Genomic DNA, 14,067 nt, shown 5'->3' on the forward strand with positions numbered 1-14,067 from the left:
CGAGCAAAAGCAAAAATGCCAAACATTTCATGGTTGAACGTTCTTGGTCATACATTATTGTGGAGTTTTTGGACAAGACATTTGATAACTCTAAAATATGGTGTTCACCGTTTATTAATTATTAATTATTTGTAGCCATGATCTCCATCTCCACTAAATGAAAGTGCTCTCTCTTTTTAGCTGTCATGAATGAATTTTTTGTTGCAGTATTTTGCTTTTAGACACCAGTATGTCATTTTGTTGATCGTTTTGTTTTGAGAACACCTGGAGAGAAACTGATTCAGCCTTTCAGAACTAAATAAGTAATCATACTTGGAATAGTGGGGGGGACATCCACTCAGGAAGCAGACACTGACCTCCATCTGCAGTTCAAACTCAAACACACTGCTGCAAAACAAATTCACCGCATAGTCTTTGGATCAACAGTGGTGTTTTAGCAGTCAGGCAACATCCAAACATTTGAAACAGTATTATTAGCCATCCCCCCTATACTAATGGCCCACTGGGTTAATTGCTGAGCACCCTCCTTGTTTAGGCATTGTCTATTAAATGGCCCTTTCAAACATTGTTTTTAGTGTACCATGAATTATCCCCTCGTTATGCATTCTGCCCATTCGCTCTAAACCCATGTTTCAAGCCCCGGCGAGCTTGCATAACAATCCCTTATGTCACCCCCTCCCTGCTTTTCCTTAATGGGCCCACGACAGTCGGAGGGCTCGGCTCTAACACATGGCCACATACCGTCGTTCACCATCATCAACACTCCTGACGCATCTGTGAATGAGCGGCAGAGGACAAAAGAGATCAACGCTGGAGAGAGTGACCACCATGACCTCATGGGTCAGCTAGGAGCCAGGAATGAAAAGACTCCAACCAACACACACACACACACACACACACACACACACACACACACACACACACACACACACACACACACACACACACACACACACACACACACACACACACACACACACACACACACACACACACACACACACACACACACACACACACACACACACACACACACACACACACAGAGAGTGAGCTCTTGGACAACTGAAGCCACCATGGGAATATGCGAGCGTGGAAGAATCAGCATTCGTTTGCAGGAGCTGAAAGAAAGCGGTTGCGTTTGGAATTTTGGGTCATGCCTTTCTCCGCACATTCCTCACTATCATCCCAACAATAAGCTGTCTCATAGCCGAAACAACAGCCTCCCTTCTGGATACCTCGCACCACAAAAAGCCTCAAGCCATCCGAGGCCAGACGTTCACCTCCAGAACTCGAGTGATAACATTCTTAAACGGAGGAAGAGTTGTGGAACATTGAAGGCTTGCTATATTTAAAAGTATCACATGGAGTAGGACACATCTCTATAGGCGGAAATTACAAACAGATTGTGTGTACACTGTCTGAGTGCTAGTTTAAGTTTGGCAGCTACAATTCCCACAAACAGTTGTGGCTTGTGGAATAAAAAAAGCTTTTCTTACAAGTTCTGCACAAAATAACGAGAGTAAAATCTGAAAATGACAATTTATTTTTAGGAACCTTAGACTTCGACGAAAAAAAAAAAAAACAGGATCAATATGAATCATCTAAAGTAGATATCACAGTTGTCTCTTATTAAATGTGGCGTTGCACAATGACAAATCGTAACAGTCATTTCCCTCAGATGTCAAAATAAAAGTTGGTGCATGCAGTAAAAACTGAAAAATCCTTCATTCTGTACAGTTACATGTTAAAATAAATAAATAACTTAAAGAACAAAAAGGAAACAAAAGTTATTTACAGCTGTGAAACATTGAGGGCTATAACGTAGCCACATGATCATTGGTCAAACATGGAGAAGTGCAAGTGTATAGCCATACACTTTGGTCTCTGCTTTTTTCTTTGGCAATTTAGTTCGACAGTCAGTGGTGCTTTTAAGTCTTTGGGTCTGCAAAGTTGAGGTGAACAGCTCCGTTTGCTGCTCACAGTTTGCTCTCCTCCTCCTCCAGCGGTCGGTTCAAGCCCGGGATGAATTTGAGGAGGCGCCTGCGGAAGCTCTTCTGTTTGGGCTTCCTCTGCAGTGAATTGAATCCTCCCTGCTTCTCCCCTGAGGTGGACGACGGCGACGAAGATCCCCTCATGTAGCTGCGAGTGCTGGCGCTGCGGGTCAGCTGCGTCTTGGCTGGCGTGAAGAGCTCGCTGGCCGGTCGGAGGCGCTGCTGCCTCTGCGGCGGTTTCTGCTGCTCTTTCTTTTCGTCTGCGGTGGCTCTGACCGAGTCCACGCTGCGGTCCACCGGGTACAGGCAGGTCTGGTAGAGAGGGTCGTCCTCGGTGGCCGTGCTGAGAAAGCTGGCGCTGCTGCTGGTGCTGCCGGTGCAGTGGAGAGCTCTCCGAGTGGCGGGGCTGGGAGTGCCGAGGCTGCCGTACACCCCTGCTGACTCCAGGGACTCGTAGACCGCAGCATCGCTGAGCACTATGCCTACAGGAGAGAAGGGCAGATTTAAGATGGTGGACACATATTTAACTAAGTATCAATGAACACAAAGGCATGCAGGAAACTATTCAAACCGCAGAACAGGGGATTTCTTAGTTTTGGAACATGTGAATGTTTGTTAGCATGTTGTATGTACAAGCATGTAAAAGCAGCATTGACACTCAGTGGGTTATCCTGGTGAAATAAAGGAAAATTAACTAATAAAGACATAAAACCTACCATGAACAAGCCTCTGCTCCTGCACCATCAACGACCGATATTCATCCCATTTCTCGTGAAGAGTTTGCTACAAAGGAAAGTCAGAGATATGTTCAACGATTGACAACAAAACCACAACAAACAAGCTGTAGATCAATTCATGAAAAATTACTTTCACCATGAAGAAACGTGTGTACAGTTAAAAAATGATGCTTCAAAAGGTTTTCATTAACACTATAATGGGTCAACAGTTTGCAGCTCATGTATAACAGACGTTTCAACAAACTTTTCAAAGCAACAAAAAAACAAAAAGCCATATTATCCGTGTCGACACTGCAGGTGCATTGGCCACCGTTACCTAATGCGTCAAGGGGACAGTATGTGTCAAACAGAAAAACTGTACCGAAAAATACCAGGAAGTGCTTCAGCCAACAGGAGGATGACATACCAGAGGGCTTTCCCAAATACCAGTTACTGACATGCAACTTCATAGGAATATGATTGTAACCGTTTTTGTTTTTTCTTTACCAGGGTACCATTTGTGGGGGATGATTTTGAAATATTATATTCACAAGATTGTATCATGACCCAAAGTGGGCCTATAAAAACTGCCAAGCCCGTTTATTAAGCTGTTGAAGTAACATTTTTAGAATAATTGTGAACTTTAATAAAACAATTTCAGAACTTGAACCTTAACCACTGCATATGCAGAAACATTGATTATTTATATACTCATGCCTTGTCCTTTCCTCTTGCGGACACGTAGAAGATACGATCATTCACAGAAAAACAAAAGGTTGAATGCTAATTTAAAATGCTAAAATTAAGTCGTCCCCCCCCCTTTCAGTAAGATGGATAGCACCACTTAGTGATGAATAAATGTTGTTCCTGCATGTTGAGCAGAAGGTTCATCTTTAAAACGTTAGATTAGTATCTCAGAGAGCGGCTGTGTTGCAGCTCTCACACACTGGTGGATCAGAGCGGGACAGCTGCTGTAATCTCTGGGAGAAAGCTGGCAGCTTTTTAACAGCCACGGGTTTGAGAATGTCTGCAGAGATCAGTGAACTGTTGCTGATGCAACAGGTGGTGCTGTGGGGGAGACAGGTGTGGATGTGTGTGTGTGTGTGTGTGTGTGTGGGTGGTTGGTGGACATACACAAACAGGCCGACTCACCGCTGACAAACAGTGAAAAACTGCTGCAGCAACAGTAAAAAACCACTCACCTTCAGATACTGCCGCCGGGCTTCCAGCTCCGCTTTTCGGATTGAGTCACTGTAAACCGTCTCCAGCCTTTAAGCGTAAGACCAGAAGGCAATAGAGTTATTAGGCGTAGCGGGAAGCGCTTATTAAAACAACAAGGGTAGTAAATAGCGATAAAAAAAAAACAAAAAAACATTTGAAAGACTCTTTTCATAAGACGAGGCGGGAATGAGTCTGGTGTCAAACAGTTTACAAGAGACGGGGAAGGATAAGGAACAAATACAATTTCCACTCAAGACACTTTAGTGAACCAACTTCTTTGAATTACATGAGTGGGTAAACAATTTATGGTGCTCGTTTTCACTTTAACAGTTTACACAGACTCCAGTTGTGAGGGTAATTTGCTGATGCCAGTCTGTAAAATCGGTGCCTACTCTGCCACTCTGACGCGGTTCACCTCACGTTTTTAGCAGCAGCTCTCGAGGCCTCGCTAATTGTCCTTTTAATCTTTTACAAGCAGAGGAGGAGGATGAGGAAGAGAGTGTGGGTGACAACTCTTTTTTTTTAGCTCAATAAAATGAAGTAAAACAGGACATTTAAAAGAATGTTATCTCAGGCCTTGAACTTCTTTTCCCCTCAATCTTCACACAATAATATCCGGCGCTTTTCAAGTGAACAACGGTGTGAGAGACGGTCTGAAAATGTGCGCCATTATCCCCATATTCCCTCTCTGGCTGACCGGCTTTTCACCCTGCTTGTGGCCATTAATATAAATATTTTTTTTTAATTGTTGTATCCTTCTTTCCAAGCAAAACCTGCCTAATCTGTGAAATGTCAATTTCTCACAGCCTGAGGCAACATTTTCCAATTGCTAACTTTGACTGACCGGCAGCCCATAACACAAACAGATGCAAATGACTAAATATATGAAGTTAGAAGCAAGTCCTCACATTTCAGAAGCAGAAACCAGCAAATGTAAAAAAAAAAAAAACTTTTGCTAAGTTACTAAACCAGTGGTTCTCAAAGTTGAAAGAATTCATTCCTACGACTTAAAGTTTTAGTAACCAATCGTTAAAACTTGTAACACAAACTCAAATTTGATTGATATAACAATATCTAGAACATGGCCCTCCTCTTACTCATACGTTTCTGTTGTTTTTAGACACATTAGACATCGGGCTCTCTAATTTGAAGTTAATTGAGTTGTTTGCACAATGAGCGTCACAGGTCCCTCTTGTAATCGACATTATGTTTTCCTTTGAATAAATCTTTCTAACAGCCTAGTTCAGCAGAACACTCTTTTGTTTCCACACAAATCAGATTCTTTCAACTTTGCGTTTTCAATTATCAAATTGCTTCCAACTTGCTGTCAAATCAAATCTTTGTTTCAGCTCTAGATTAAATGGAACATGTTCATTAATGAATTAAAACCCGAAATTGATCCGTGTACCTGAGTGTGTTGCCGCACGCCCGGATGAGCTGAACAATCTCCTTGTGCCGAAATCCCTCCACGGTGGCCTCGTTCACACTCGCGATGGTATCCCCTGAACACACACACAAACGCACAACGTCTCTTAACCAGCAGCATCCAGGATGCACTTCAATCGGCTATGGCTTGAATTACTGCAAGATGAAGCCAACTGAGGCTTGTTTGATTCCAAATGAAACCTCGACACATGTGCAACACAAATGTGGAAGCCGCGTGCAGTCGTGGCACACGGCTCATTAATGAACTGAAGCTGATTCCAACGTGTCAAAGCCTTATTTGTTTTCTTTATCTGCGAGACTCTTATTGTTCCACATCAGACTTATTAGATGTGGTGTGGACTCTCATGCGTGACAGGAGCCTTTATGGAGGGTTCAGCACAAAGAACTATTTTCCCCCTTTCAAAAACCACCGCCTATTCCGCTTAATGCGCTCATCGCTGTGTTCCCAGCGAGACACAGGGAACAATAGAGCGAGCATGTGAGGAATGTAGGAAGTGAAACTGAAGTGACATACGCAGGTTGGATGAAGGAAGGAGGCGGAGGATCACCTTCCTCCTTTTTTTGGCACACTGTGGAGACATTGACGCTGAGAGCGGCCAGCTTGTGACTGAGCGGTCATGAGTTTTAAAAACCTGAGGTAATAGAGTGCTGCAGCGGTGACATATTTCTGTAGGCCAGCCCGGAAGTTAGCGTCGCCCTGGTTCCCTCGACAGAGAGCCAATGGGATTTTTGGATTATTGGGGGGAAAAAGGTTCTGTGGCAAACAAACGTATATGATACTTAAAGGTTTTGTTCAGCAGGATAATCTTCACAAATGAACAGCACTTTTATGATTTTGGAAGCGTGAATAGAATCACCAGAAGTAAAAAGATAACCAACTACACGAGTCACATGACTTCACGTCACCACCACTAAGCTAAAGGCGGACTAGTGTTCAGGTGATGACATTTAGTAGTCTCATTTAGCAACCGCCTTTCTTGACACAGAAAAGCTTCAAAATTTAGTGACATATTTATACAAATTCATCTCACTTTCACAAATATTTACTTATAAATATTTCTACTTTTAAAATCACTGTTTCACGCACTTGTTTCCATCGTTGTGTTTTTTTTTTATTTAAAGATGCACATAAGGAAACAATTAATGTTTGCCAATTAAAATAACACTTCCTTTAAAACTGTCATTTTAGAGGTTGTCTAAGCTTATTGACTCTATCTGGCACATGGGTGAGAGGAGCTGGCAAATAGGTGTCGTTTTGTTGACTGGAAAATGAGCAGGCAAACGATTAAATTTGTACTTCCCTAAACAGCCGGCCTGAAACACGCGGGTGCTTTTGTTGACGTACGGTACACGAGCGTCAGCTGGCAGACACAAAAAAAGAGGACGAGCTGAACCAAAAAAAATAAATAAATAAAAACTCCTGACACGCTCACTTCCCCTCATGTCTATTACGAGTGTTTGTCCAGGTCTAAAATAAGTCCTCCATATAAAAAGGAGAAACACAAACTCACCAACTTTAAGTCCTGCCTGTTGGGCCGGGCTGTCATCATGCACCTTGCACACAAACGTGCACATCTCCACTGAGTTTTGGTCTTGATGGTGCAGCCCGTAAGTCTGAAAGAGACACAACAATAACTCTGAAAACATTTGAATACTTCCTTCTACTTTATGTATAGGTCTGTCTCACACAATGGGATTGATGTCAACAGTTTTGAAATAATGTGGCCATACACAACACTAGACTGATAATGACGAACTGAGGAAGCCGTGACGGACAGGGCAGGAAGGCAGATCATATCACTGAACATGCAGAGACGTGGCGCAACCGTTTGGTTCTCTTGTCAGACTGAACAGGAACTGCTGGTAGACTTTCAACATTAAAGAACAGGTTCACATGTTTTAAAAAAGTACCGATATGCCAACATGTGCTTTGAAAGTCACGAAAGTCATGAAAGTTTCCCCCCCCCCCCCCCCCCCAAGTATTTCTACATAAATTTAAAAAAATGTACTTTAGGAGGGGATCTCTTGGACTGGGGGGGGGGACAATAACACTCATAACAAAGTTCTCAAGCTAACAAGATACCACCTCCCTTATTATGTATCTAATATTTTGTTGTCTTGGAAACCTTTTTATTGTTACTTCCACATGTATTTGCATGCACTTCCTGGTTTCGGTCCGCATTGTCTCTCTGCAGAAGGTCAGACCACTGCAGGCCACAGATAGACTTCCCCTCGTCACGCGACCATCAGTCGGTCAATACGCGATTGAAACGGTCGAGTTCCGTTCGCTCAACAAACAAGCTTCAACGTTTCCATCGGCTATACTCAAGTTGCTCTTATTGAAACATGGATCCAACTTGGAGGAATGTCTTTTATGGAAGATTTGCAATGATTCAGATCTGCCTGGCTCATTTTCATCTCAGCTGCCTGAAAGATAAACATTAACCATGCAAATATCGTTGGAACGCAAATATAACATTTGCATGCTGGATCCTCAACTCCAAATTGGTGTTAACATAACAGGCACTGAGGGAGGGAAAGCTTCAAAGTCATCTCTCTCTCTCCCTCCCTCAAACGTCAAACTGGCCCTCGTGATCTCACTTCCTCCTGGCCACAGGCGGGCAGGAAGGGCGCGAACCTCCGTCGAAACCTCCGTCGAAACCGTAAATAGAACAATACTTCTTTTCCTCGAAGCAGTTCTCCACTCGCAGAAAACTCAAACAGGCCATGTCAATATTGAACCATTTCAGGAAGCTATTTAAAGAAAGGGGTCCGCATGACAGAGCCGACATTGTGAGGTTGCGGCGCTTCAAGGCGGCCGAGGGAGATTGAGGTCAAATGAGTGAAGCGTCGGCTTGCTGAGAGGGCGAGAGTGCGGCAGGTATTACATGGGAAGCGTGTGAGCAAACCACACTGCTCAAAATACAGACGCTGGGAGAAAAAAAACAACATCTCTTCTCTCGAGTCATGGGACTAACACTAACAGTTATTTGACTGATGCGTGACCTTTCACCCCCGCCAGAGCAGGCAAATGCTGGGATTAAGAGATTTACAGGATACGATGTACACAAGTTTCAGCATCTGTTGACAGCGATGTGGCCGATCAGGGAAATCCTGTTAAATGGCACTCGAGAGGCTACCAAATCTCCCCCCCCCCCCACCCCTTTGGTATAAGTCGCTTTTAATCCTCTTACCTGGATCTCAAAACCAAACGACTCCTCTTCATTTTTCTCCAGGACCACCAGCTTTCTGGAACGGGACAGAGATTTTGTCATTTTAGGTATATACTGCAGCTTTCACAACTCCTTCTCTTACTCGGATATCCATAAAACTTCTTTTAATATCAATGTGAGCTGTGTGATGGAGTGGGCAATCTATACAGGAAAATCTATTTTGAGAATCTGTTGATCGTTCAAGGCATTTTTCAAGCAAAAAAATATTGTACATTTAATGGTTGCAGCTGTTCTCAAATGTGAGAACTTACCATTAAAAGTGGCATTTTACATTGTAGTGTCAAGAGGTGAAAAAGCACAAAAGGCATGTGATAAATGCCGAAAAAATGTATCAGCGACCATTTGGGTAGTTAATTAGTCGTGTTAGTAAAGATGTAAAATATTCACTGGTGTAATTGTAACCTGAATATTTTCGGGTGTTGGATGACAAAACAAGACATTCAATGAAGTCATCTTAGGCTCTAGGATCTTGTGATTGGCATTTTTCAATGTTTTCTGATGGTTTTTTTAGACCAAATGATGTGAGGAATCAGTGGAGTTACACTTTAAATCAAATAAATCTGGGATTTTATAGCCTATCCGTCAGCTTTTACAGCTCATGGTAATGATATTGACTAAGACAAATTTATAAAACAGCATTTATGTACATAATGCAAGGAGAGGATGAAAAGGAGGTCAACAAGAGGTTTACGTCCATCTCTGGATTCCTCTCTTCCATATCTAAATTGCATTACAAGAACTCTCTTCTGGCTGCACAGGACTTCTTCTGTGTCCGGCAGCATCTAGACAGCTAAAAGTACAGTACGGCGGTCTGTTGGGCCTAGACGGACGTCAACACAGCGTCTCTCATGACGGGGCAGCGAAACACATGAAAATTCATGACGACCCTCGAAGAATATCGTGCGTAACAATGGCTGCCATCATTGTGGATGGATGTTTGAATGAGGGCCTTTCACTGGGATGAGGAGGCTCACTTGTAATGAGGAATGGGACGATGTAGGATTCAATAAAAAAAAACTCAATACGTTGATAGTGGTGAATTTCTATCATCGGGATAATGCTGAATATCCTCCTCACATGAGTGATTGTCTGGCTCGCTATCATGGACGAGAGAAGTAATAAATAAAGCCCAATTAAAAACTACAGGAATGTTGCCATTTTTAAAACATATGTATGTATCCTGTATGCAGGGGGAGCTTGTGATTTATGATTCTCTTATTTGATTTTTTTTTTTTTTTTTTTTTGAAAAACAAAGATGTGTCATATCTGTGACCCAATGAGTCAATCCTATATCTTAGGTAAAGTGATTCCAGTATGTTTTAGTGTCATTTTAGACATATAAGCACATTTTGATGATTTATCGAGATGTCAGGAATCTTAATTACTTTGGCCAGGATAACTGTGACATGAAATATTCATCTCGTCCCATGCCTACTTGTGATCATTCTTAGGATGAAGAAGAAAAGATCAGAGTACAGACAGAAGAATCTAGAGTGTACGCAGGTAATGAGGGATTGTACCTTTGTGGTTCTGGTGTCAGTGTTAAGGGTTTCCACTTCTGCAGCCCGCCGCCCTGCGAGGAGAAAACGAAACAAGACATGAAGCGTGGCAGACACCTGTGTGAGATCAACGCAAGATTACTCATGGGGGTTCCCCCCCCCCCCCGAAATTTCCCTGACACACCTTCTGTAGGCTACACATCAGTGCATCAGCCGGTTCATCGAGTCCTGAAGCTGCACACGTGCGTCGTTTGTTGTGTTTGTCTTTTCAAGCCACTCAGCCATTACGCCGGTGTGGAAACTTCAGAGGCGAAACCAGAAATGCGTGTCCGGCTGTTTGTTTACTTCACACAGCCACAACATCTTAAGAGAATCTAAATTTAGCCTCAATTTCACGCAAACTCTGCTGCCTTCAGGCCCTCAAACTGTTGACCTGTGTGAAACTTTTAGGTCATGTAGAGCAGTTTGTACAAATTCCAGCCTATTAAAGAAACAAATAAGACACGCTGGGCTAAAATAACTACCACAATGACTGCATTGAGTGAAAACTCAAGTCAACAGTAGGTCAGGACTCGGCCCTACCTGACTGTATAAATAAGGAAGGTATCTGTCCAGAAGGCTCCACTAAATCACTTACAATCAATCCTCGTCTGTTCCAGCTCGATCATTTTCAAATGCTGCCCCTATGAAAGGCTGCTTTGTGCTACGGTCTCTCTGCGCAGTAAAATGTTGCTTTCTTTATGTCCCAACACTTACAGAATTGTCCCACTCCCGTCTCAATGAGTGCATTTATTCCCAAATACCCTCAGAGGCCGACGGGGGCGGCTGGAGCGAGATCTCTGAGCCTGTGTGTGCACAATGCCCTGTTGTAGCCACTGCACACACTATGCATGTATGTAGGTTTGTGGATAACTGTGCCGTGCCTCTCCTCACTGTACACTGTCACACTAGTCTGTTATCATCTGCTTTCCCACTGGCGGTGCCAGAAACCCCAAAGGAAGTAAAGATACAGAGTTGTATAAAAGCTTTATGAGGGACACAATAGTTAGGAGAATGAGCCAGTTGACCCACAAGCCACGCAAACTTTAAGCCCGTTTTATGCAACAGCGGCTGAAGCTGGTGTCATTCTGGACCATCGGAGGAGGGGACGTCAGTTCCTGCACTTCGTTCTTCAATTGTGGCTTCACTGATCCAGGCTAGCATATTGTTATCACGTTAAAACTTTTGATTTGTTCATCTGGGATGAAGCAATCTTCAGTACGCTCTTATTTTGAAATAAAGGCAATATGGAACAGAGTTGGAGTAAGATATTTGTAGTCAATCTGATCTCTCTCTTTTTTTTTATGCCCTATGTTAAGGTCAATGTTAAATTACTTTATAATAATAATTTTGGTCTTTTGACAGTCAAAACATTTTTATTTTAATTGTTGTCTTTGTGCTCATCCCCATATTGTATATTGTCGCAAGTATTAGTACCACTTAATTGAGAAAATTAAACTACACCAAATGTTTTTAATCGGTTCTCAATTACATACATGTATATTTCCTCATCCGTCAAAGGAAAGGAGTCATCAGTCTGTGGATTAACCAGAACTTGTTGCTCATATCGAATCCTCCTCGTTTGAATCTGTTCTCATATGAAGCCCTGAAGTACCTGACCCATCATAAATCAGAGCCAGTGTCTGGGTGGTCCACACTTGCCCCTGGATGTGCGTCTGTTGACCTTTAGTGAAGAAGCTCTCTGGAGATGAACCGTGAATCAGCAGAGCGTCCCAAACATTTTCAGATCAAGAATAAGGATGGAACGATTATTAAAAAAAAACACTCACAATAAGTTGATCATGGTGAATTTCTAATTTTCTGCATAATCATGAATATCTCCATGAGTGACTTGAAAAAGCTGTCTGGCTCGCTATCATGGTAGAGAAATGAAAGATAGAGCCCGATTTAAAATAGGACTTTTATTTTGTATACTTTATCTATGCAGGAGGACCTAATGACTTATGATTACCTTATATATGAGATTGTCTGTTCACTAAACAAAGATGTGCCCCATCTGTGATGAGATACAAATATTTGTTTCCCAAAGAAAAAATGTAAAGTAAAGTTATTCCAGTATATGTTTAAGTGACATTTCAAGTGTTTTAAGGATATGTTGATGACAATGAATCGCAATTACTCTGGTCAGGATAATCGTGACATGACATTTTTAATATTGTCTAATCAAGACTGACAACACTTCACCTCTCACTGCATCCGACAGTTAAGATTGTTTTCTTTTAGATAAAGCAACGCAAAGCCCATGTGCAGTCTAGACATCATTACAAATGACCTCGTCCTTCTGCCAGGTGAAATAATCACGAAATTGAACACAAAAAAGGTGCGTTTTTGCTGAGCTGGTCATCTTGTACATCATGTTAAACAACGTCCACTAAATAAATACTTTATTTGTCCTAAAAAAAACTTGATATTAAACAAATGTTAAAAGTAACTTTTAGCGTGCAGCTGTTAACTAAATTGATCACTTCGGACTACTTGACCCAAATGAATGAGGACACAGGAGAAGGTACCACTCAGCAGTTAAACGCACTTCTTACCTTCTTGAGGTTTCTGGGCAGCGTCCCTCCAGAGTAAGCCAACGTCTTGTAGTTGTAAACCTCCGAGGGGTTCGTCGGTAAGTCCACAGTCCTGCAGCTGTCGGACTTTGACGAGGGGAAATAAATGTCGCTGTCTCGAGATGCGGGTCCACTCTCTGGCCCGCTGGAGTTCACCTTCTTCAGCCTCCTGAACGTCATGTTGAGCTCATATAAAGAGTGGTGGCAAAAGTTGTGGAAAGTACAAAACAAATGCGTCTTGTTGTCCTCAGAGAAGAACCAGCCGCGAGAGATGCTGACCGAGCTGTGAGCTTCAACGTGGAGCCAACAGCTACAATGTGACTTGAGCGTGTTTCTGTTGAAGAGGCTGGGGGCGGGGACTTTTGTTGTGAAGGACACGAATGAGTGCCAATGCGCATCCTTCTCTGCTGCCTTCATGTGCGCCTCGGATGATTCGCTTTCACCTTTCGGGAAACTGGAGGTGTTTTTGTTTTTGGGGTCGCAGGCTATACTGTAAATGTAGCAAAAAGTTTTATTTTCTAGAAATTAGTGGTAAAGTCCAGAGGAAAAAAAACACACGAAGCATGTAGTCGATGCAGAAGGATTCGTTTATTAATCAGTATTTGGATAATTGATTAGTCGTTTTAATCATTATTTTTCAAGCAAAAATGCCAAATATGTGCTGCTGTCAGCTTCTCTAATGTGAGGATTTTCAGATTTTCTCTGGTTTGTACATAGTTTGAACCTGAATGTTTTGGGGTTTGGAATATGTCACTTTGATATCTAAGAAATTGCATTGGTCATTTTTCACTGTTTTCTGACATGTTTTACAATTGATCATGAAGATAGTTTATCAGTTGCAGGCTTAAATCAATATAATGGCAAGAATTGCCCCAGTTCAGTGAATAGTTGTGAAAATGCACTACGTAAGTGACTTTACTCACCTAGAAGATATTTATGTGATTTCTTGCACCCAAAATGGAACTAAATGGACACAAACACTGAGATCAGACTTTTCAGTAAAGTACATGTTGTGTCAAACAACTAAAATTAGGAAACTAAAAAAATGATTGTTTAATGTTAGTGTCAGAGACAAATTTTAAGAATTTGTAAGTAGTGCAATATAGTTTTTTTTGTTAAAAACACAAAACATTATTCAAAGCAGAGTATTTTATATCTCTTAAAACATGTCTTGAGGGTCTCTTTAATGCTCTAGCATATTTACACAAGCCAAGAATAACTTTGTAAGGCACATGTGTGACATTATTATTTCATTTGGTGGCTCATGTTATGTGCAAACTGTTGTGTATATCAATCTGACCAGCAGTGTTTGTAAAGTTTCCAAACATACAGTATGGCAGTAT

General features: G+C 42.1%; 1 protein-coding gene across 1 annotated transcript; it reads right to left on the bottom strand.

The window, feature by feature from the left end:
• Positions 1-1,530: 1,530 nt before the first annotated feature.
• On the bottom strand, positions 1,531-13,046 carry tamalin (trafficking regulator and scaffold protein tamalin). The gene is made up of 8 exons (XM_076097454.1): positions 12,707-13,046; positions 10,131-10,183; positions 8,572-8,626; positions 6,889-6,991; positions 5,340-5,433; positions 3,913-3,979; positions 2,711-2,777; positions 1,531-2,476 (listed from the first exon to the last, which is right to left on the bottom strand). Exons 1-8 carry the CDS (start codon positions 12,902-12,904, stop codon positions 1,980-1,982), a joined length of 1,134 nt encoding a protein of 377 aa, XP_075953569.1. The 5' UTR covers positions 12,905-13,046; the 3' UTR covers positions 1,531-1,979.
• Between the last annotated feature and the right edge of the window lie 1,021 nt (positions 13,047-14,067).

Source organism: Anarhichas minor, unplaced genomic scaffold, assembly GCF_050575085.1.
Source record: "Anarhichas minor isolate MPS153535 unplaced genomic scaffold, ASM5057508v1 ptg000003l, whole genome shotgun sequence".
Taxonomy (NCBI): Eukaryota; Metazoa; Chordata; class Actinopteri; order Perciformes; family Anarhichadidae; genus Anarhichas; species Anarhichas minor.

What these genes read in the sequence shown, in the direction of transcription:
- tamalin (XM_076097454.1), bottom strand. Translation starts at nt 12,904, where the DNA reads ATGACGTTCAGGAGGCTGAAGAAGGTGAACTCCAGCGGGCCAGAGAGT. An exon ending in CGTTTGGTTTTGAGATCCAG is followed by an intron (nt 6,992 to 8,571) that starts GTAAGAGGATTA and finishes TGTCTCTTTCAG; the next exon opens with ACTTACGGGCTGCACCATCA. An exon ending in GCGTGCGGCAACACACTCAG is followed by an intron (nt 3,980 to 5,339) that starts GTACACGGATCA and finishes TTACGCTTAAAG; the next exon opens with GCTGGAGACGGTTTACAGTG.